At 33.0% G+C, this 25,149-nt stretch overlaps 1 protein-coding gene across 2 annotated transcripts in view; it reads left to right on the forward strand.

The window, feature by feature from the left end:
- CSMD1 (CUB and Sushi multiple domains 1) overlaps positions 1-25,149 on the forward strand; it is a 2,563,917-nt gene that overhangs the window by 1,266,485 nt on the left and 1,272,283 nt on the right. For both annotated transcript variants that reach the window (XM_031949178.1, XM_031949179.1), the window contains exon 5: positions 7,184-7,391. In XM_031949178.1, the coding sequence (XP_031805038.1) occupies positions 7,184-7,391 (208 nt within the window). The remainder of the gene's footprint in view (positions 1-7,183; positions 7,392-25,149) is intronic.

The raw sequence follows: 25,149 nt of genomic DNA on the forward strand, positions 1-25,149 counted from the left end.
CATATTTCAAGCCATATTTATTTGTGTATTGATTATAGGATCAAAGGATCAAGGTAACTGGTGGTACAGTGAATAGAACATTGGGCAAGAAGTCAGGGAAATTTGACTTTAATTTTAAATCTGACCTCAGATCAAACTGTGTAACTATGGGCAAATCTCTCAACCTTAGTTTGGCTTAATTTTCCCCCCTATGAAATGGAGATAATAACACCTACCTCACAAGAAAGCTGTTGTGAAAAACAAATAAGTAAAGTATTTAGTACAGTACCTGATGCATGATGTATGCTATATAAATACTTGCTTGTCCCCCATCCTTTCCTTCTTAGGTTTAAAACTAGAAGAGATTTTAGAGACTACATACTGTAGACCCTTATAGATGAAATAAATTGAGCACCTTATCCTTTGTAGGTAATAAGCTCCAGAGTCTAAACTTCAACCCAGATATTCTGATGAAGGATAAATTTTAATTTTACTCTACTAGGTTATTATCTACTATGTGAATTATGTAAAGAAATATTTCAAAACTAGTGTGGTTCTCCTTCTTGTTCGTCCATTCTACTTGTCTCTAGCATAAACATGATGTGTGCGTGTATATATATAAATTATGCCAATATAAAGTCTGAATGGTAACAGAGTGGATAGTTAAATTTCTTCCATGTAAAGAATCTAAATTTTTATTTAAATCCCTTTGCCCCTCATCTTCAAAATGGGATATGAGAATCATCTAATCCCTTCTGTATTTGTCTTCTAATCTAAAACTGATTAAAGAGCCTTTCTATGATCAAAATTCCCTATCAGACATCCCGGTAATTAGATATCACTCTGTTGCATTTTCTCTAGAGAATATATCAAAACACTATGAAGCATAGAATGTATATACTACTTTGCAAATAAGGATTTTCTAATGTAAATTTATCCTTTATATTGATCTGTGATATGGAAATACTTTCAGTCCTATCTCAATTTATTTCATTTTATTCTTAACAGCAAACTGAAGAACAATTTTTAATTTTTTATACCATTAAGTGCCATGTGCATTATATATTTTCCTTCTCTAGGTATAAGGTAAATAGCTATATCAATGAGATTACCTTTGAAATATTATATAATATTTTATGTGGAAAGAGTCCCAAAATCCTCTATGTTTTTATCCTAGCATCATCAAATAAACTCATTTTGCTAAAATGCTGCATAAGGAAATGAAGTATTTCCTCTCTCTCTCTCTCTCTCTCTCTCTCTCTCTCTCTCTCTCTCTTCTTTCTCTCTCTCTGTCTCAGTGTCTCTGTCTTTCTCTGTCTCTGTCTGTCTCTCTCTCTCTGTGTCTCTCTCTCTCTCTGTTTCTCTCTCTCTCTCTTTCCCCCTTCCCCTCTCCCCTTTCCTCTCTCTCTTTCATATACTGCTTTGCTTCTATCTTTCCACCCCACTGTCATGCTTATTGTTAAAGCACTCAAAAGTGTATGTTTTCTGCCCTTTCTTTTTTATGCCCTATGATCTGCTTGATCGAGGAAAGGTATAGAATTCACTCTTAGCACAAGGTTGTAGGTTCCTGTCCTTTCCTGTTCTGCCTCTCAGCCGCTTGAGTATTATGAACCTAGCAGGCATGATATAGCTCTTGTGTAAATGGAAATTGCCAATATCAGGTTCAGTATCCAACAGCATTATCATTTTAAACATGATGAGATTTTACCATCCATAAAAGACCAAACAACATTAAAATTGATCATACCATGGTATCTAATATCTACCCAATTTTAAAATTTTGACATTTTTCATTGCTATTATAATGAGTCAAAATTACTTTTTAGTCACTTTATGAAGGGAATCAGAGAAAACATATAAAAGCATTTACAGGTGCTTCATTCAAATGAAGGAAGCGTAGTATAACAGCTATAATTCTGTGTTTGTAATACAAAACAAGAATATAATATTATAATACATGACAATAATAACAATCAAAGTTCATGCTGATTTATTTTCTATTTTTTATATTGACTTGTTATTTTTGAAGTATAGAGAACTCCTATAACTCACTCTACCCATTTCAATACACACAACTACTCAGTAATTTATAATTTAGAGCTGCTTAGAGCACTGGCTGTTTTTAGTGACTTGATCAGGATCATGCCACTATATGGCATGTGTCAAAATAGATTTAAGGTCCTGTCTTCTTGACAGTAAGGTCAGCTAAGTTTGGAAAGGTCCATATTTCCATCTCATTTAAAATTTATAAAAACCACTGTGAAGTTGATATTAGCTCAAAACTGGAGAATAGAAACTGATACTTGGAAAGTATAAGACTTGCCTAGTCTCATAACTTCATTATATGGAGAATTTGAATTCAGGTTCTTTTTTTTTCCATGTCTGGAAATGTGAGCTACTCCAGAAGCCTGTGTTTGTAATTCATGAAGTTGTACAAGGAGCTGAGTAAGAAAAAGAACTCAATTTGAATTTCCTTTCCACAATGTATTTGTTTTTGTCATCCTGGAGAAAAATCTATTAAACTCCTGAGTCTCAGTTTCCTTTTCTGTAATTTGAACATGATTATATTTAAATAAAAATAACAACAACACTATAGTGATAATTGCCATTTTCAAAGGGTTTATTTTGAGGATTATAAAAGACAAAGATATTCCTTGGGAATTTAATTTTGGGGTCTCTTTCAGGAGGTGATTGGTGAATTAATTTGATGACTATTTTACCTCCTTCTTCTTTTCCTCTTTCTCCTATTACCTCATTATAGGATTAAACAAATTACTATATTCAACTGAATGATTAAATTATTCCCTCTTAGAGCCAAAACAGATGAGATGAAGCTTCAAACAATGCTCATTCCTCTCCCTTTTCTTCCTCCATTGTAATAGGCCTTTTGATCCTCTTGGTGTGAACTAATTGTCCCATTATATCTTCCCTTTCTTCTTTTTCCAATATAGACATTTATCCATCCCTCAATATCTTTTTCTTTGATGTCATCAATTAGATTCCATTAACAACCACATCTTCAGTCCCACGTGATCTTCCCCTTTGTCTGCCCCCATGTCAGATACAATTCTCAAGAGTTACAGATATTTTTCCCATGTAGGGATATAAACGATTTAACATTTAAATATATATATATATTCCCCTGTTTCACTTTCTATGGTTCCCCTGAGTCCTGTGTTTGTAGATTAAATTTCGTGTTCACTTCTGATTTTTTTAATAGAAATGACTGAAAGTTTTACTTCATTGAAGCTTCAATGCCTCCACTGAAAGATGATGCTGAATCTTGCTAGCTAATTTTTTGCCTTCCAGAATGTATTCAAAGCACTCTAATTCTTTCCTGTAGAAACTGCCAGATTCTAGATAATCCTGACTATTTATCCTTGATATATGAATTGTTTTTGGCTGTCATCTGGCAGTATTTTTTTCTTCAACTTAAAGTTTTGGAGTTATGCAACAATGTTCCTTGGGCTTTTCTTTGTGGGATCTGTTTCCAGGGGTGACAGATGGATTCTTTCAAAAAGTATTTCCCCCTCTGTTTCTAAAATATCAGAGCAGTTTTCCTTAATGACCTTTTATAAAATGCTATCCAGGATCTTTTTTCAGTCACAGACTTCAGGTTGACCAATAATTTTTTTTAATTGTCTGTTTTTAATCTATTTTCCAGGTCAGCTATTTTACCAATGAGATATTTGACATTTTCTTCCACTTTTTCATTCTTTTTAGTTTGTTTAACTGATTCTTGCTTTCTCATAGTTATTAGTTTCCATTTGTCCTGTTCTACTTTTTAATGTGTGATTTTCTTCAGTTATCTTTTGTATCTTTTTTCCCGCATTTGGTTTATTCTACTGTTTAAGGAGTTGTTTTCTTCAGATAATTTTTTTTTCCTTTTTTTCCAAATTGTTGACTCTCTTATACATACTTTCTCCTTCATTTCTTTCCTTTCTACTTCATTTCTTCACTCAGTTTTCCTTCTACCTCTCTATTTGCCTTTTAAAGTATTTTATGAGCATTTCCAAGGAGTGTCTTTGGTCAGACCAATTTATCTTCTTCTTTCTTATTTCTTCTGTGGACATTCTGTCCTCTTCTGAGTTTGCATTTTGGTCTGCCCTGTCACTATAGTAACTTTCTATGTTAAAGGTCCTTTTCTCTTTCTTGTTAATTTTCTTTACTTTTCTTTTGGTATTACCATCTTTTTGTACTTTTAAGGTTGAACTCTGCTCCTTAAATAAAAATACGCTCTGTCCCAAGCTTCTTATGAAGCTTTGAGCCTTGGTTTTGAACACAAGAAACCCTTGTGTTTGTAGGGTGTATATTTGCCTCCTCTGTTCAGAAAACAGTCTACTTTTCCAGAGTTTGCCTTCTAAACTGGGATTAGAAGCTGTCCCATTGATATACAACTCTACTAAGCCAGGACTGAGCATCTTAGTTGATGATTTGCTATGATTAAGACCCTTTAGATGGCTTTCCCAGAGTTTTTCTGAGCTGGGTTGAACACCTTTTTCATACCAGTGAGATCAATGTTTCTTGAAGTTTTTTCAGACTGTCTTGAGCTGGAGAGTGGTTTTATTCCATCAGACTCTGTTCAAAGGGTCGATTTCATGTGATTTTTAAGGGTTTCTTGATTTTACTCCATTGTAACTCACAACTGTCCCTTCCACTTTGAGAGGGTTGTGGTAGGGAGCCCCCACGATCTTGTAAATCACCCTAATTTTTTGTCCCTCTTTTTATCAAAAAAGGATAACAAATTTATTTTAATTTCTTTTTATAGGATATCCACAGTACCTTATTGTAAAATCTGATTTAAGTATTTGATCATAGTTTCTATGTCATCGGCTGATTTTATTGTCTAATGTATGACTTCCACAAAATTCCCACAAAATTACAATTCAAAGTTTTATGCCAATCTGTGATATATGGATAGTGAAAAGGGGAAAGTCATGGTGTGTAAGGGATAATTATATATCTATTTATAAATAGATAGATAGATACACACATAAATATATCTATCTATTTAAGAATAGAGTTACAGAGTTTGTGCATGTATGTATCTGCTTATGTAACATACACATAAAACCATGAATGTGGGATTAAGAAACTCTTATTTGAGGCAAATAATTGGCACCTGGTACTTTTATTACTTTAGATGATAGAAGCTCCATAACTAAACAAAGAGGAAGAATGGTTAGCTCAGTTGTTCTAGGAGGAAGTAAAAACAAAAGACTATGCTGATAACCTAGTTTATAGCTATGTCTGGAAATTGGGATTTGCACTTTTTATGGTCGTCATCAAGAAAAAGTTCCTCCTACTTGCTTCTACTTAGAAAGAACAATGGTGCATACAAGGATCTTTGCATCATTATATTTACAGCTAAAAGGATCTAGTCTGATACTCTCATTTTACAGATAAAGAAACTGAGCTACTGAGATGGTACAAAAGCAGACACAGGTTACCAAAGTAGTAAGGTGCAGAACCATTCCCAGAATCTCAACAACTAAACAGAAGACGCTCTGAGTTTTCAACTTGAGAAAAATACAGTACCTCTCCCAGTATCACAGACACATATATACACATTCCCTTTCCTTTCTCTTTCTCTTTCCATATTACAAACAAAATTTTTTTTCAATTTTAATGAATTTGGCTGTGCCCATTTTCCCATTCTCTTCTGTTTCTCTACATTTTATATTATTATGGTTAAAGAATATTTCATCTGTGACCAGCATTGTCTATAAGTCTCTCTATACTTATCTAGCTTGATCTTTAGAGTGTAGTCATGGAATTTTTCTAGGGGTTTCATCTTTTATAGATTTCCCCCCTTTGGACAATTAATTCATTATTAAAGTTCATATTTAGCCAACTCTTAGTATTCTATTCATTTTCTACTTAGAATTTTCTAGAATAATATTTTTGAGGGATCAAGCAACAACTTTTTTCTTCGTTTTTATTTATTACTTTTTATTTAATTTATTTACTTTCAATGCACATTGCTTTATGAATCATGTTGGGAGATAAAAAAAAAAAACAGAACAGAAGGAAGAACCATGGAAGAGGAAAAAAAGAAAAAGAAAAAACAAGTGAACATAGCATATGTTGATTTACATTCAATCTTCACAGTTCCTTTTCTGGATGTAGATGGCATTTTTTATCCAGAGTCTATCTGATTGCTTTCAATCAATGGACTACTGAAAAGAACCAAGTCTTTCATAGTTGATCATCATATATTCTTGCTGTTAGTTTTATTTTTCCAGCTTTTCTTCTCTCTCTCTCTCACTTGATGTTTAAAATCCCTTTTGATCTCTTCCATGACCTTAGACCAATTCATATTTTAATTTGAGGCTTTGAATGCAGGAATTTTGACTTTGTTGTTTTTTCTGCGTGTGTATTGATCTTACTTGTCACCATAGTAACTTTCTATGGTCAGAATGCTTTCTGTTGTTTGCCTCATTTTCCAAACTATTTTTTGACTTTTTAACTCTATCGTGGAGTGGGTCTCTGTTTCCCACATGTAGGGAGCATTGTCTCAAGTGTTGGGTTTTTCATGCAACTGTTTTCAGAGAAAATTCAGGAAACATGTAAGTTTTGGGTTGATCTAGGGAAAGGTGTATTTACTATTGCCCTATATTATGCACTAAGTTGTGAATGACCATAGATCTAGATATAGGCAATGAAACAATGAAATGAAAGTCCTGCGCATCTTCTTCTGACCTTTGTGCAATCCCCCTATCATGCATTAGCTTAGAGATTTAGAAACCATGACAGATGTCACAGGTTCAGTCCCCTTGAGGACTACTCCTAGTTTGCTGGGGCCCTTCTGTCCTAGTGTGGCCTGTGCTGGATTGTGCTCCTCTCTCCTTTCCTGCTGATTCTCTAAGTTGTCTTGAGCAAGAAAAATTTTTACTCTAACTTTTTGTGGGATTTGCCCTTTTAGAATTTGTTTAGTGTCAATATTTAAAATAATTTTGAGGGGTTTTGGTGGAAGGTCAGTTGGTACCTGCTTTTACTCTGCTATCCTGGCTCTGCCTCCTACTTATTTAATAGGGAAAACCTTTTCCACTGACATATTTCACTATCATTTTCTGAAGCAATAAATGAAGCTAAAATATTTTCATCTGGTAATTCTCAGTAGAAGAATTTTAATCTCTATAAGCTTTTTAAATTACATGAGTTCTAATTATCTAAATAACTTTTGGTTCTTTCTGCTTATCAGCTGAAGGTGCTTGTGGTGGAACTCTGAGAGGGACAAGTGGTGCCATATTTAGCCCTCATTTTCCTTCGGAGTATGACAACAATGCTGACTGTACGTGGACCATTCTTGCTGAACCTGGAGACACCATTGCTTTAGTCTTTACTGACTTCCAGCTGGAAGAAGGTTATGATTTCTTAGAGATCAGTGGGACAGAAGCACCATCAATATGGTAAGTACAGGAAAAATTATGACCATGGAATTGAAATAGAATCACTGATAAACTAACTCCCTAGGATAATACAATGTTTTTTTTTTTCATTGCTTTATAATTAATTCATCAACCATGATTGAGGAAAAGAAATAGTGAGTGGATTGTATTGATATCAGAGGTGCTATGCAGGTATTGTGCCTGTTTGTGAGACTTAAAAAGGAATGTAAAAATTCTCTGTGACATATTAACTTCCTGACATCTGTCAATCCATTGTCCCATCCACATTCCTTGTCAATTTTAAAGTATAGAGAAGAGAGTGGTTATGTGGTATTTGGAGATGAATTGAGGTAGGAAAAAAAAAGAGCATAAAAAGGAACAAGTGAGAACTGACATCTCTGGAATTGGTTTCTCAGATTTTATTCCCTTGAGTTTATGTGGTCCATGCAACAGAGATATATGTATGGATACAGATTGTCTATTGAATTTAAGGATGATGCCACAAATAATTCCACTATCTAGGAGGAATGTGATTGAAAAGATGTTATGTCAAAACCAATCAAAATGACAGAATAAAAAGGTAAGTATAAGCCTCTGCCAGTAGTCATTTTTTTAAAATCAAGAATAAAACCAAACATGTAACCCTAGTTCTTAGCAAAGAACCCAAGTTAACACCAGTGAACCAAATGTCAGTTGTCTTGAATTTATATTTGGAAAGGAAAATGATATTGGATTTATGGCTATCTCATTCAGTTTGGACAGTGATTTGTGTATCAAGGGAAATTTTCCATCAGTGTGGTATAATGTCTTGAAGCTATGACTCTCAACAATATGTTGAGGTATCAATCTACAATGTTTCATTTTGTAGAACTGATAAGTTGATAACTCAAAGACGCGAGGAAGGCAATCAGGAATCCTTGAGGGAGTAAACAGAGTATCATAATCAGAGGGCAGAGAAAGAGTCAAACTGAAAATATTGTTTGTTCCCAGTAGCTAAGTGATATGGTTGTAATGAAGGAACACTTGAAAATGTTTATTCCTGGAATATTTTGTAAATAGGTCATTCAAGCATGAATATTTGATTTATAGAAATAATTGAGACCAAAAATTATGTCCTTTTTTTCTTATTATCACAAGGATATCAGAGTTATGGGTTCTTTGATTCATTTTGTTTTTACTTGGCAAATCTGGAGTACTTGATATTTTATTATGTCTTGCTTAGAGAGGTAGACAGAATGATCCATGCATCCATAAGAAAGTAACTGTGCACAGGACCACCTTTTGTAATAATTCCTAAAAAGGCCAGATAATCATAATGCTAGAAGAGAGTTTAAAAATTGTCTTTAATTTAATTTAAAAATTTTGGAACTTCTGTATAAAGATGTAAATGTAGGGATGCTTTTGTTGTCATCTAATAAGTTATTTAGGAGATAAATGAAATCTGGTTGGGTTGTTTAAAAATATTTACTTAAACATGTTCATTGTTGAACATATTAAGAGATTATTGGCTAAGTATATTGCATCTCCCCTTCTTTCTGTTACATTTTCCTTTTCAAAATTGATGTCATCTTTATTATGATGATTTGTATTTTCTGTTTCATCTACTTTAGTGACAATTTAAAATAATTTCTTATATAAATTTCTCAATTTACTTGTCAAGTATTTGTGATGTTTTGGTCTTAAAAGCTGTATACAATTGTTTATTTTCTTTTTTCTATTACTTCTACAAAAGGAAAAATAGTACAATGGAAATCTCAGTAATGTTTAGAGAGGACTCTCATCTAATCCTAATTGAGGTTCTAATTATCTATAATATCTTGAGTATGGCAATTTTACCTTTCTGGGCCTGTTTCCTCAATATAAAATGAAAAAATTGAATTAGAAAACTCTTAAGGTTTCTTCCAATCCTATGTTCTATAACTCATTGATTAGATAATCTTTTTAATGCTCATTTTTCAATCATGAAATTTAGCTTTTGATTTCAAAAATTATATGTTTTAAAGGTGTAGTAAGGAAATATTAACAATTTTGATAAATATATTTTGCTGACCTTATAAGAAGGCTATAAAAAAGTCTTTATGAGAAAAAGATAGCTGACAAAAACTACTATAATTAGAGTTTATATTTGAAAGGTGATTTCATTACTCTAATACAAAAGAAATTGTAATAACAAGAAAGCAACAAAGAAATATTACGCCACCAAATACCAGAAACATATTCATTCATGGTCTTCAAATATAATCAAGTTCTTTCCTTTTTTCTTTAGTTTTGTTCTTTATAAATGAAAAGAAAGAGAAATAATAATCCAGTCTGACTAGATTAGAGTGTATAAAGAAAGCAATAATATTAAGGTAAGACTTTTTTTTAAAAAAGAAATCTGGTTGGTACCAAATTGTGGAGGACTGAGAGTAAATGAGTTTGGGTAAACTGATAACAGTAGGTCAGTGAAGATTTTTTGAGCAGAGGAATGGCAGACCAAAATCTCTAAGCAAGATAAAATATTCTGAAAGCTGGAGAAGAATCAAGAGACTAGAACGACAGGGAGAGGAAATGGAAAGATGATTTTAATTCAACTTTTTGTTTCTGAAATAGGAAAATCAAAGAGAAAGGATATGGAATCAATTATTTTGTATACTCTTCCCTTTATTTTCTTTCTGACTCTGAACTTATAATGTTACTCTTCTCAAACTACATAAGTTTATAAGTGAGTTCTCTTACATTGGTGGTTCAAAGATTGAAAAGGTACATACTAACAGAGTATGGGTTTTTCCACATCCTCAACAGTTTCTTAAAATTCTTATAAACTGAATATCTAAAATTGTCATCTGACAATGGTTTTTTCCACACCTATACTGACTAGTTTCCTTTATTTTGTATTGAGGTTACAGACCATATTTATCCACATATCTCACAGTTGTGCCGTACAAAGGCATCAGAAATTCATTCAATCAATAAGGAATTATGAAATAACAATAACATGATGACATTTAACTAGCATGGCCTTTGTGGTGGTACAGTATGGATAACAATTAGAATCTTCCATTCAGGATTTTCTTGTATTAATTGTTGCATGTGGTCCCCATTATAAGGGATACACAAACACACACACACACACACACACACACACACACACACATACACACATACATTGTTGTGACTTAGTTGTTTAACCCTATTGATAAGTTTGGAAATTAATTCTGCTACTGTAACTGGGTAGTTTTTAAAGAAATAGATAACTATGTAAATATCCCCATTGTATGATTTTCTCACGTTGTATAATTAAATTAGGTGCATATCTCGAGTCCAGGATTGTGATCTGCAATCTTTTTCCTTCTTTTATTCAGTCATTGCATATTTCTGCAATAGCCTTTTCTGTTATCTTAATACCCTCTTGCATTTCCTTTATTAATAATCCAAATTTAATGATGAATTTAATCTGGAGTCACCCTTCTAAAATTTTATACAATTGTATCATTATTTCATTACTATATGCTTAAAGTTGTATTAAATGTTGGGTATGCAAAGACATAAATTTAATGCTCCCTATCCTTAAAAAGTTCTTATTTGATTAGAGAAGATAAAATAAACCTATAAGTATAGATGACATGGAAATAATGTATTAAGAGAGAGAGAGAGAGAGAGAGAGAGAGAGAGAGAGAGAGAGAGAGAAGGACCTAGATCCTGGAAGCATCTGGAAGGGCTTCATGTAGAAGGCACTTGAGCTGAATTTTTAAAGAAACAAAAAAATTTGAGAGACATTCAGGTAAAGGAGTGATAAAGTGTGTTGTACATATGTGAAACAAAAGATACTAAAAAAATGCATGGAAATAATAAAATAAATACAAATGACAAAAGACTAAAGCATGTAATGAATGGTAGTTGTATAACTTTCACATAAAATTATACTATATTTTTAGATTCTAAATGTAAAAATATGAACAAAAACAATAGGATAGAATTTTTAATTCTGGAGCTAACTTTAAAAGTTAGTATTGTCAATGGAAACAATAACTTCTTGATCAATTTAGCACACATAATTATAGCTATGAGTCAATTTTTAAATAGCATCTTCTTTACTCCATTACTTTTCAGTAAGAAGTTAAAATGAGTTTATAATTTTTGCCCTAAATAAGTTTCTTATAATCTACAAAAGTACATTTAAACTATATTATCAAAAAATATGATACCAAAAATATTGTTGTTCATTTGTTTTAGCTGTGCTTGATTCTTCACAAGCACCTGGGTTTTCTTAGCATGATACTATACTAGTTTGCTATTTCCTTTTCTAGCTCATTTTATAGATGAGGAAATTGGGCAAATAGGCCTAAATGACTTACTTGTTCAAAGTCACACAGCTAATAATGATCTGAAGATGAATTTGGATTCAGAAAGTCAAGTTTTCCTGATTTTAGACCCAGAACTCTATCCATTATGTCACTTATTTACTACAATGTAACAATCATGTTCTCAAGTGGATTCTTTAAATGGTTCACCTATTTTTGATGAATAGTATTTTGACTCCATGTGACATTCTTAGGTCTATTGTCCTATCAGTAAGAAACCACCTAAAATTATACATCAATAAGACTGATTAAAATAATTTTGTTGCTATTTTAAGAGATTTATTTCTTTGGAAAAATATTATATGTTGATTTCTTACAAGAAGCATTTCCCTTTATATTATTCCAAACGTGTTCCTCTAAAACATGTTATGTTTTGTTGTAGTTGTTTTATGTTTGTTCTTTGTTTATTTTTAACAAAAATGCAAGATCTGCCCATTATTTTTAAGAGTAATGAGGGTTATCATAGTAGTGATGATAATATCAAAAACAATAGTCATTTGGATGAAACTTTATTGATCCTTTTATGTATAAGTGGATAGTGTTCTGGCCTCAGGGTAAAGAAGTCCTGGTTTCAAGAGTTGGCTATAACACTTACTACTGATTACATGATACTGAGAAAGTTATTTAATCTCTAAATGCTTTTAGGCAACTTTTTAAGATTTTAAGTTGCAGAAAGAGCCAAACTGTGTTGGGAAGGTTGGTGAAATCACATGTCCAGTCTATACACACGTATAAATGTGCAGATGTGTGTGGGTGTGGGAGTCACACATGTAAATGTGCAGATGTGCATACGTAGGTGTCACACAGATACACACACGCGCGTGCGCGCACACACACACAGCACTATAATTGAACCTTTCCTCATAAAACAGAAACAAACAAATGAAAAATCCTTCTCTCCAAAAGAGACAGAAACTAACCAACATATTGAACAGGTCTGACATCATCTGTATCATTTCACCTTTTAAATTACCCCATCTTTCAACAGAGAAGAAGGAAGTATATTTCAACATGATTGCTGGAGCAAAGCTTGGTCATTTTAACAATTTAAAGTTGTAGCCCCTATATCCAAGTAGAATTTTTTGCCTCTGTAAATGCAAATTTCTTTACATGTCATTGCTGTACAAGTTATTCTCTTAGTGAAGTTTTCTTCATTTATCTCAGTTCCATCACTTTGTAATGGTGATCAGAAAATATAAAAATTAACTTAAATGGTTGCACGTATTATTTACACATATTATACTTTTAAAAATATGGGAATAAAAAAGGAGGTACATTCAGGTCCTATAGGATTCATTTTGTATAATTGATGAGGAACACTAATATGATTGTCCTTGTTTTCATTTCTCAGGGAGGGAAGTTACTGATTCAGCTATGTTGTAAACAGGTTACCATGACTACAGTAAAGACAATCTAAATGTAGTGAATGACGTAATATGCCAAAATGAGTGTTATGTTAAATGTGAAGTGGTTTAGTAATTCAAACCTAATGGACTATATGTGTATCAGATGAGAATGTATTTTTTCCTAGTCATTTTGATTTTATAAAGGTTGGCTTCATATCAGTATCTCACTTTAATACAAAATTGCCATTTCTAGTACATTTTGCAACATGGTCCAGTAATTACAATTTTTCTTTCAATTAGATGAATATTTATCAGTGGAGCTAGTCAAACATTTTCTTCCTGAAATTATTTGAGAGAAAGGGGGCACATAACTCACAACGATAGCCACAAACAGAAAAGAATGTCAGATTTATATTAAATAGTTGGTCCACTATAGTTTGCTAAATGGCCTACAAGAAAAGAAAAGTCAAAAGGAATTAGGACTTGACAGCAGAAATAGAAAAGGGGAAAATAAAATTGTTTGGTAGGCATCTTGAATTCAGCAAGTTCAAAAAAGATTTTAAAACATCTTTTCTCCTCATATTCCAATGCTTCTGAAAGCTTATTTCTAAGAACATAATTATTCATCTGGTCATTTAAGTTTTCAACCTTGGAGTTATCCTGACTCTTCACTATTCTTCACTCTTTATTCAATCAATGGGCAACTCTTGTTGATTCTTTCTCTGAAAAATCCTTCCCATCCATACTCGTAATTCATATGGTCACCATGCTAATTTAGGCTCTTATCACATCTCAACTGAATTATTTCAAGAGTTTCTTATTCAAAATTGCTGCCTCCCCTCTCTCCTCTATTTAATATATTTGCCACATGAAGGGCAAATTAATATCCTTAAAGTATAGCTTTGACCAAATCTGTTGCCAATTAGAGAAATTCCAGGGCTTCTCACTTGCTTTGGGAACAAAATAAAAACTCCATGACTTTTAAAACCAAAAGCTGGCTGCATTCTGACTTTTCAGTCTTATTATTCATTATTACCTATGCATAAAAATCTATATTGCAACCAAACTGCTTGCCATACTCTGTACATGGAGTTCTGTTACCTATCTCTCTTCATTGGATATTCTACATTTCTAAAATATACTCCCTTTTCATTTCTACCTAGCAATATCCCAAATTCATTCAAGGCTCAACACAAGTATTTCTTTGTGGATGATCTGATCTGAGTCACCAAGATGCTAGGTCACCTCCACCAATCTTCTAATACAGTTTATACTTTTTGCCTATGTCCTTGTCATTATCCTTGAATAGAATGTAAGCTTCATAGGCTAGGCATCATTTCATGTTTATGTTCCTGTACTTATGATCTAGTATAATATCTTGTTCATTCTAGATAAATGTTTGCTGCTTAGCTATTTTAACAAATAAATACATTATGATCATGTCATGCAGATGTGACTAGCAATTCTCCCAGAAAAATTCAAAATAGCAAGAAGAGAAAATCTAAGGAAGGAAGAAATAACTTCACATAATAGCAAGCTAAATTAAAATATAAGAAATAAAATAAAACTCAAGTCACACTGTTGGCCAGAACAAATTCTAGAATCTCTAAGTGATTTTAACAATAAGATAGATAAGTATGTCTTGCCTAATTCAGATATAATCCAATCTAGGAACAAAGTAACAACTTATATCTCTATGATTCTGTGAAGAGTCATTATTAAATTATGAATGGTCATCATAATCATATAAAATCCATTTAGCTTGACCTGAAAAAAGTATATTATTTTGGTTGTAAAAAGAAAGTAAAGAATCTAGACGCACTCAGGGGAAGTTATAGTTACCTTGTATAAGTCAATTCTCCTTCTTAAAACTAAATTCTTTCATATATAAAATTAAATGATTGAAAAAGATTAAGAAAAAGTGAGTACTATTATTCTATGACTATAGGAATATTTGTTTTGAGACTACTTAGTTTTGCCTGTATTAACTTAGTAAGAGTTCACATATGAATTAAAATTATCAGTGATTTGCTTAAACAAAAAAAAATTTTTAGAGAAACTAAAGAAGTAAAATGAGCTTCAAAGAGCCCCCTGGGAGGCCAATTATCACCTAGAAATATTTTCCAAGTTGTCACTTAATTGATAATTGACTAGCTGTACATTTAAAATTCTAATGTAGAATGGTTACGAAATCAGGATACAATTAATAGTCTCCAGGAGATCAAGTTTTCCAGATACTTACCTATCCACAGATGACAACAGATATTTATATTATGAATTAAATACAATAATAATTCTTCATTATTCTTTTATTTATTGATTCTTATTACTATGAGATTTAAAGTTGGAAAGAAGAGATTCTCTATTTTACTTCTTAATTTTTACAGTAAATGAACTCACTTCTAAGAAAGAGAGGTAATTTATTCAGGTTCATATAAGTAATGATTCTGTTAGGAGGGCAAAACCTCCCCTTCTTTCTTAATGTCTCTATCACTGTCAGTGGAAGTATTATAAGAAGTAATCTTCAATTTTTCTATGTTCATCTCCCTACACATCCAATTCAATTATAGGCTATTATTAAGTTTTTTTTTTAAACTTAAGTGCTATAAATACAGTTATTGGATCACATTGCCTGTGGTTCAGTCATTCCATTATATCTGACTCTACATGGCCTCATTTGGGGTTTTATTAGCAAAGATACTGAAATGGGTTGCCATTTCCTTTTTCAGTTCATTTTAAGATGAGAAAATTGAGACAAACAGGATTATGTTACTTGTTCTAGGTAACATAATTAGTAAGTGTCTGAGGCTAGATTTAAAACTATGAAGTTGAATCTTCTGGATTTTAGAGCCATCAGTCTATTCACTGTGCCATCTAGCTCCCCAACAATAACAACAAGATTCTCTCATTCACCCATGCTTATAAACTTAAAACGTTTTGTTCTTTTTTCTTTATCTCCTCATATAAATTGCAAGTTCCACTCAATCCTTTCTCTGAATTATAAAATATGTGTGTGTGTAAAACCTTCCTTTAAACTTCTATAGCTGCCATTATCATTACCTTTCACTATCATATTACCTGTCATTATCATTACATTCATTATCTATTATTACATTTCACCTTGATTGTAGTACTGTTCTAGTCAGTTTCTCTCTCCTTGAATCCTAAAGATTATAAATTCAATGAAGGAGAAGTACCATGGTTTATTTAGTATTTCTCCAATACCTAGCATGGGATTTTATGGCTCTCAGATTATCCACATAGATACCTAAAGACATATCCATATTATCCATATAGATACCTAAAGACATATCAAATTCAGAATTCTTCAAACAAAATTCATAATTTTTCAAAAAACAAACAAACAAAGCACAGAATACCTCCTCTGAACTCCCAGGATTTCATCATTCTTTCAGTTACCCATTATTCATAACCTTTCAGTCACCATAAACCTGACTGTCTCTCATTATTCCCATGCAATTTGTTACTAAGTCTTGTGAATTCAGTCCACATCACTGTCCAATTCAATAAACTTCAATAGCTTCTATTACCTCTGTGATCAAATATAAACTTCTCTTTATGGTTTTAAAGAACATGGCTCCACTAGTTGTTTGATCCTGGGCAAGTCACTTAAACACGTTTGCCTCAGGGGAAAGGAAAAAAAAAAAGACTATGGCTCCAAGCCGCTGTTCTAGTTTTATCACAAATTATTTTCTTCTTCTTTTTTTTTTTTTTTTTTTAATTTTGTGGTCCAGTCAAACTATTATATTTGTTGCCCCCTCCCGCCCCATGCAAGACATTGCAGCTTTCAGCTAGTTATCTTTACAAATGACTGGAAGCATCTCAGACTTCACATGTTCAAAATCTTGAAGGAACTTTGTCCTCATTTCTGTATCTGGGCATCCCTAGTCTTTTTCAAAGCTCAACTTAAGGGCCTCCTCCTACATATAGCCTTTCCTGATATCCCAGATGCTAGTGCATCCAGAAATTAACGTGAATTTATTTTATATTTATTTTATGCCTATCTATATATGTGCATGCTGCTCCTCTGACAAAATGCAATTTCCTTGTAAATGATTCATCCATAAAGAAATCTTGTTCCAATCTAAGAATAAAGGCAAAATATAATGAAATTATATTTCATCATGAATCTCATGTTGCTGGTATCATATCTTTCTTCTTTCTACAAATCATATCTTCAATAAAATTGCTTCCAGATGATATGCTTTTGCATATAATACATCCAAGCAAGATAGAATTGATACGCTAAAATTTCTATTAAATTCTTTCTTTAGACTTATGAATATCCCTATGTATGTCTGGACAATGGATATGAACAATATGAACTATTTAACCCTAGGATAATGCTTACCTGAGAATTTTAGAGAAAAAAATATCAGTAAGGTAGTAGTTATGAACTAGTGGTATAATGTATTCTATCTCAAAGCTACTAGGTATCTGATGACTGCCAGTTTTTATGTTTATACTATAAGATAAATTAATAATTGTTCCTGCAGCTGGCTGTAACTGATTTTGTAATTAACTTTATAGTAATGAGGTCTGTTACTCAAAATAGTATACCACATTGAATTAGCCTTAGTTCTATGCTTTCATTTTATTTCTATAATGAGCTGGCTATGTGGCCTTGGACAGATTTTTCTCCCTCTTCCTTAATTTCTCTAAGTTTAAAAAAAGTATGAATAATTCTTATCATATTTACCTTATGAGGCTATTTTAAAATTGACATTTTATTCAATTTTATTTTATTTCATTTGAAATTTGAAAGGTTAAAAAGTTTTAATCTGTATTCTGAATCAATCAGTTCTCTATTTGGAGGTGGGCAATGTATTTTATTGTGAGTTTTTTTGAAATCGTTGCAGATCATCCTATAGATTAGGTACTAAATCTTTTGGAGTTGATTATTTTTACAGTGTTGCTTCTATTAAATAAAATGTTTTGATTCTATTCACTTTGCTCCAGCCATGTCCTTTTTCATTTCTTATAGCATTACATTTATACACTGAAACTTTGTTTAAGATTCCTCAATTGAGGAGTATCCAGTCAATTTCCAGTTCTTGGCTATGGCAAAAAGAATTGCTACACACGCGCACACACACACATACTCACACACACATATATATGTAGATACATGTATATATGTATCTACATATATATGCATATACATGCATATGCGTATATATATACATATATATATATATATATATGCATCGTTTTTCTTCTTTCGTAGATGTTTTTGAGAAATAGGTCCTGCCAACATGGTTTTTTGAAAAGCAAATGTATGTATGCATGCTAAAATAATTGAAAAGCCCTTGGGAGGAGGAAGTTCAGACCTGTAATTTAATTTATATAGGAAAAATTCAGTTAAGAAACTATTTCTATCAATGCTAATTGACAACTCTTCCATAATTTATGATATTTCTATAGAAAAAGGGTAGCTTTAAGGTCCCATCTCTAACTCATATTCTCAAATTCTGAAAATTCCAAGGCTCCACTGTGCCATGCTTTTGCTACATCCATCCTCCAGATGACATTTATTTCTAAACTAGGCAGGAGCAGTTGGCCATCTCACCTGTATAGAAGTGAGGCCAGCTCCCAGTCTCTATCTCAATGTGTTGCAATAAGCCAAATTCAATTTTTGGCAGCTGCACAAGGGAGCATTAGACAGCACCAAGCAGCCAAATGATCATTGAGAAATAATGCTGTGAACTTGCAAAGTTGGGAGGCAAAAAGATAGTCTTTTCTTAAGACTTAAGATCAGATATGATTTGGAAAGACCCATCTGTAGAAACAAAAGCATATTTTGACATACATAAAAAGCAGGTGTTGTGTTGACATTTACCTAAAGAAAGGAGTATGTCTATGTGCTTGGAGACAAACAAATGAACAATATTTCTGTATCTTTTATACTACCTGGTCATCATTATGAAATGGTCTTATGACTTCTCTGGTATTATTTTTACTTTTCATTACATTTTTATTATTTTTTTTTACTAAAACATTTCTAAAAGTAATATTTTTTCATAAAATTACATATATTACATTTTTTTCATCCATGGTACAAAACTTGTAAATATATATTTAAGGAAGAATGAACACAAAATCATAATAATCCTAGTGAAGAATGTTAAAAATATTAAAGTTTATAATGAGTAGAGACTGATTAATATAGTTAAGGACAACATAGATCTTTTCTTATCTTTGCTTTATAGCTATGCTACAGAAGAGAGTGGGATCACAGAAAAGAAAGGACTTTTGCTTAGTGGTAAAGATAGCCCCTTAAGACTTAAGGAGACCAAACAACTCAACACTCAATTTTTCTTCTGTTTTATTTGTCAAGGAAAATACTATATATAAAAGGACAGAATAGAGATAACTATTGGAGAATTTAAACCCCAGGTATTACAAGAAAATAATTAATGTCACCAGGAAATTATGAACTCCTAGTTACGGAAAGAAATGGCACATGGGAATGTTGAATGATTCTGGTAATTTTTAAAAGAAACAAAGAATGGAAAATGCAATAGAGGTAGAAAAGGATAGTTTGACAAGGGCAGGAGTGGGGAAGAGAGATGATAAGAGAATGCCAATGTGTCACTGACCTACATTTTTAGCAAAGTTCTAGAATTTATCATAAGAAAAATAGAGGGGGGCGGAGCCAAGATGGCGGAGAAGACACACGCGACTTTCTAAGCTCTTCTCTTACCCTCTTTATCAATATTATATCGAGCCTCAAAAATAGTCTTGACTGCCACATTCGTTAAGATGAAGTGGGAACAACTCACCGGCCGAAGAAAATCTGCAGTCTCGCCAAAAAAGGTTGGTTCCGGGGCCAGGGGGGAGATCGGCGCAGATGGGGAGAGAAATTAGGTTCCGAGGAGAGTCTCAAACCGAGGGTGAAAGGACAGATCTCAGCACAAGCACGCAGCCCCAACCCGCAGTATGGGGCTTCTCCTTGGGGCAGTTGTGATCCTGCACAGCAGGAGGATGCAGCCCAGGTTAGCCTCCAATCTGTGCAGTGGGGAGCTCGGCTTGGGGCCATAGAGCTTTTCCAGGGCTGATTTGCATCAGGCAGAGACGCTGGGCAGAGTTTGCGGCGGTCTGTGGTCTGCGGTTTGTGGTTTGCTGTCAGCTGCTAATACTCACAGTCCCACAAGAGGCTCCGGCCTGGGGCAGTGACACTTTCACCCCTTAGACTCTAGCCAAGGGCAATCGCTAATCCACTCAGCCCTACTAAGCAGTTTGATAGCTCGGCCAGTGCTGAATCCACTTCCTGTTGGGGGAAGGGAAAACTCTCACTCAGAGCACTCCCATACCTCGGAACCTGAAATCGGTTTGAATCGTTCCCTGCTCTGCAGAGGAAGCTGGTAACCCCCTTGCCTAGGATACCTACCCTAAAGGCTTTAAAACATGAATAAAAAGATGAAAAGAACGATCGACAGCTTCTATGCAGAAAAAGAGCAGGTCAGCAAACCTGAAGAGACCTCAAACAACAAAAATGCATCAGACTGTCCTCCTTTACATAATGCTCTTGTAGAAGAGACCATTAAAAGTCTCAAAAGAGAGTTAGAAGATAAATGGGGAAAGGAAAGAGAAGCCTTACAAGAGAGCAACAACTTCCTGAAATACGAATTGGAAAAGTTAAAAAATTCCCAGGAAGTGCAGGAAACAAAATTGGTGAATTGGAAAAAGTAAAAAAATCTCAGGAAAGTAAGAATTGTGAATTGGAAAAAATAAAGAACTCACTAGAAAGTAGGATTTGTGAATTGGAAAAGACAAAGAACTCTAAAGAAAGTAGGATCCGTGAATTGGAAAAGACAAAGAACACGCAAGAAAGTAGGATCTGTGAATTGGAAAAAGAAAATAATTCACTAAAAAAAAAAAATTAGTGAAATGGAAAAAAATCCACAGACCAAAACAATACATTCAAAAACTCAATTGGACATATACAGAAAGAAGTAAAAAAGCTAATGAAGAAAATAATTCTTTAAAAATTAGAACTGAACAAATTGAAACTAATGATGCATTGAGACAGCAGAATCAGTCAGCAAAACAAAAATGACAAACTGGAAAAACCATGAATTATCTACTTGCAAAAACGACAGACTTGGAAAATAGATCTAAGAGAGATAATCTGAGGATTATTGGACTTTCCGAAAACTATGATGAAAAAAAGAGCCTAGATACTATTTTACAAGAAATCATCAAAGAGAACTGCTCAGATGTAATAGAATCAGAAGGTAAAATAGGCATTGAAAGAATTCATCGAACACCTTCTGAAAGAGACCCTAAAATAAAAACCCCAAGGAATATTGTGGCAAAATTTCAGAACTATCAGATTAAGGAAAAAATTTTACAAGCAGCCAAAAAAAAACCATTTAAATACCGAGGTGCCACAATAAGGATCACCCAAGATCTGGCTGCCTCTACATTAAAGGAAAGAAGGGCCTGGAATATGATATTCCGAAAGGCACAAGAACTTGGAATGCAGCCAAGAATAAACTACCCAGCTAAGTTGAGCATTTTCTTCCAGGGAAGAAGATGGACATTTAATGAAACAAATGAATTCCATTTGTTTCTGAAGAAAAAACCAGAATTAAACAAAAAATTTGATCTCCAACAATAGAACTCAAGAGATGCAGAAAAGGTAAAAATAACTCTTGAGAATTGTATTTCTGTTGTGGATATACAAAAAATACATGTAAAATTTGATTGTACTGATATAATATAAAAAGGAAGTAGATATGGAAAAGGGATGATGGCAGAATAAGTGTGGAAGGAGGGATAAAAAGAGGGAAACCACATCCCACAAAGAGGCAAAGGAAACTTATCATATCTGAGGGAATTCAGAGAGGGAGGAACATTGTGTGAATCTTACTCTCATCAGAGTTGGCTCAAAGAAAAATAATTGACATTTGTTTTAGAGAAAATTCTCTCTCGCCTCATTAAAACGGGGAGAGAAAAGGAAAGAAAGAGTAATAAGGGAAGGAAGGGGAAAGACTCAAAGTTGGGAGGGAGGGATTATAAAGAGGATAGTATCATGATACAAGAGGGGTACATAAGTTTAAAAGGGGAAAGAGGGTTGGGGAGGCAAGAATAAGTAAAGCACAATCTGGGGTTATAGGATGACAGGAAATACAGATTTAGTAATTCTAACCGTAAATGTGAATGGGATGAACTCCCCCATAAAGAGGAGGCAGATAGCAGACTGATCAAAAGTCAGAACCCTACAATATGTTGTTTACAAGAAACACATTTAAAGCAGGGGATACATATAGAGTAAAGGTAAAAGGCTGGAGCAAAATCTATTATGCTTCAGGTGAAGTCAAAAAGAGGGTAGCCATCCTTATCTCAGATCAAGCAAAAGTAAAAATTGATCTAATTAAAAGAGATAAGGAAGGAAACTACATCCTGCTAAAGCTAGTATAAACAACGAAGCAATATCAATATTAAACATATATGCACCAAGTGGTAGGCACTCAGCTTCCTAAAGGAGAAGTTAAGAGAGTTGAAGAAGAAATAGACAACAAAACTGTAATAGTAGGAGATCTCAACCTTGCACTCTCAGAATTAGACAAATCAAACCACAAAACAAATAAGAAAGAAATGAAAGAAGTAAATAGAATATTAGAAAAATTAGGTATGTTGGATCTTTGAAGAAAATTGAATGGAGATAGAAGGAATATACTTTCTTCTCAGCAGTTCATGGAACCTATTCAAAATTGACCATATATTAGGACATAAAGACCTCAAATTAAATGCAAGAAAGCAGAAATAGTAAATGCTTTCTTTCAGATCATGATGCAATAAAAACTACATTCAACAAAAATTAGGGGAAATAGACCAAAAAGTAATTGAAACTAAACAATTCATCTTAAAGAATGATTGGGTGAAGCAGCAAATTATAGATACAATTAATAATTTCACTCAAGATAATGACAATGATGAGACAACATACAAAATTTGTGGATGCAGCCAAAGCGTAATAAGAGGAATTTTATATCCTTAGAGGCCTACTTGAATAAAACAGAGAAAGAAAAGATTAATGAATTGAGCTTGCAACTAAAAACTAAAAAGACCAAATTAAAACCCCAATCAAATACTAAATTGGAAATTCTAAAATTAAAAGGAGAAATTAAAAATATTGAAAGTAAAAAACTATTGAACTAATTAATAAAACTAAGAGTTGGTTCTATGAAAAAGCCAATAAAATAGATAGCCTTGGTAAATCTGATTAGAAAAAGGAGGGAGGAAATGAAATTAGTAGTCTTAAAATGAAAAGGAGAAATTTCCACCAATGAAGAGGAAATTAGAGAAATAATAAGGAGTTATTTTGCTCAACTTTATGCCAATAAATTTGATAACCTAAATGAAATGGATGACTACCTCCAAAATATAGACTTCCCAGACTAACAGAGGAGGAAGAATTGTTGAATAGTCCCACTTTCAGAAAAAGAAATAGAACAGGCAATTAAACAACTCCCTAAGAAAAATCCCCAGGACCAGATGGATTTACATGTGAATTTTACAAACATTTAAAGAACAATGGCTCCAATGCTATATAAATTATTTGATAAAATAGGGAATGAAGGAGTCCCACAAATTCTTATATGACACAGACATGGTACTGACACCTAAACCAGGTAGGCTGAAAACAGAGAAGAAAATTATAGACCAATCTCCCTAATGAATATTGATGCTAAAATCTTAAATAAGATATTAGCAAAAAGACTACAGAAAATCATCTCCAAGATAATACACTATGATCAAGTAGGATTTATACCAGGAATGCAGGGCTGGTTCAAATTAGGAAAACTATCAATATAATTGGCCATAGTTATGAACTAAATTAACAAAAACCATATGATCATCTCAATAGATGCAGAAAAAGCATTTGATAATATCCAACATCCATTCCTATTAAAAACATTTGAGAGTATAGGAATAAATGGACTTTCCTTAAAATAATAGCAGCATCTATTTAAAACCATCAGTAAGCATCATATGTAATGGAGACAAACTGCAACCATTCCAATAAGATCTGGAGTGAAACAAGGTTGCCCACTATCACCGTTACTATTTAATATTGTATTAGAAACATAGCTATAGCAATAAGAGCTGAGAAAAGATTAAAGGAATAAGAATAGGCAATGAGGAAGCCAAATTATCACTCTTTGCCGATGACATGATGGTATACTTAGAGAACCCCAGAGATTCTGCTAAAAGTTATTAGAAATAATCCACAACTTTAGCAAAGTTGCTGGTTATAAATAAACCCACATAAGTCATCAGCATTCTTATATATCACTAACAAATCCAACAGTCAGAGTTACAAGAGAAATTCCATTTAAAGTAACTACTGATAATATAAAATATTTAGGAATCTATCTGCCAAGGGAAAATCAGAAACTTTATGATCAAAATTACAGACTACTTTTCACAAAAATTAAGTCTGATCTAACCAATTGAAAAATATTAAATGCTCTTGGATAGGGCGAGCAAATATAATAAAGATGACAATATTACCTAAACTAATCTATTTATTTAGCGCTATACCAATTAGACTCCCAAAAACTATTTTAATGACCTAGAAAAATAACAACAAAGTTCATATGGAAAACAAAAGGTCAAGAATTTCAAGGAATTAATGAAAAAAATCAAATGATGGTGGCTTAGCTGTACCAGATCTAAAATTATATTATAGAGCAGCAGTTACAAAACTATTTGGTATTGGCTAAGAATAGATTAGTTGATCAGTGGAATAGATTAGGTTCAAGGGACAAAACAGTCAATCAAATATAGCAACCTAGTCTTTGACAAACCCAAAGATCCCAGCTTTTGGGATAAGAACTTACTGTTTGATAAAAATTGCTGGGAAAATTGAAACTAATATGGCAAAACTAGGCATTGATCCATACTTAACGCCTGACACCAAGATAAGGTCAAAATGGGTTCATGACCTAGGCATTAAGAATGAATTATTAATAAATTAGAGGAACATAGGATAGTTTACCTCTCTCAGACCTGTGGAAGGGAAGGTCTTTATGACCAAAGCAGAAGTAGAGATCATTA

This window comes from Sarcophilus harrisii, chromosome 2 (genome assembly GCF_902635505.1).
Source record: "Sarcophilus harrisii chromosome 2, mSarHar1.11, whole genome shotgun sequence".
Taxonomy (NCBI): Eukaryota; Metazoa; Chordata; class Mammalia; order Dasyuromorphia; family Dasyuridae; genus Sarcophilus; species Sarcophilus harrisii.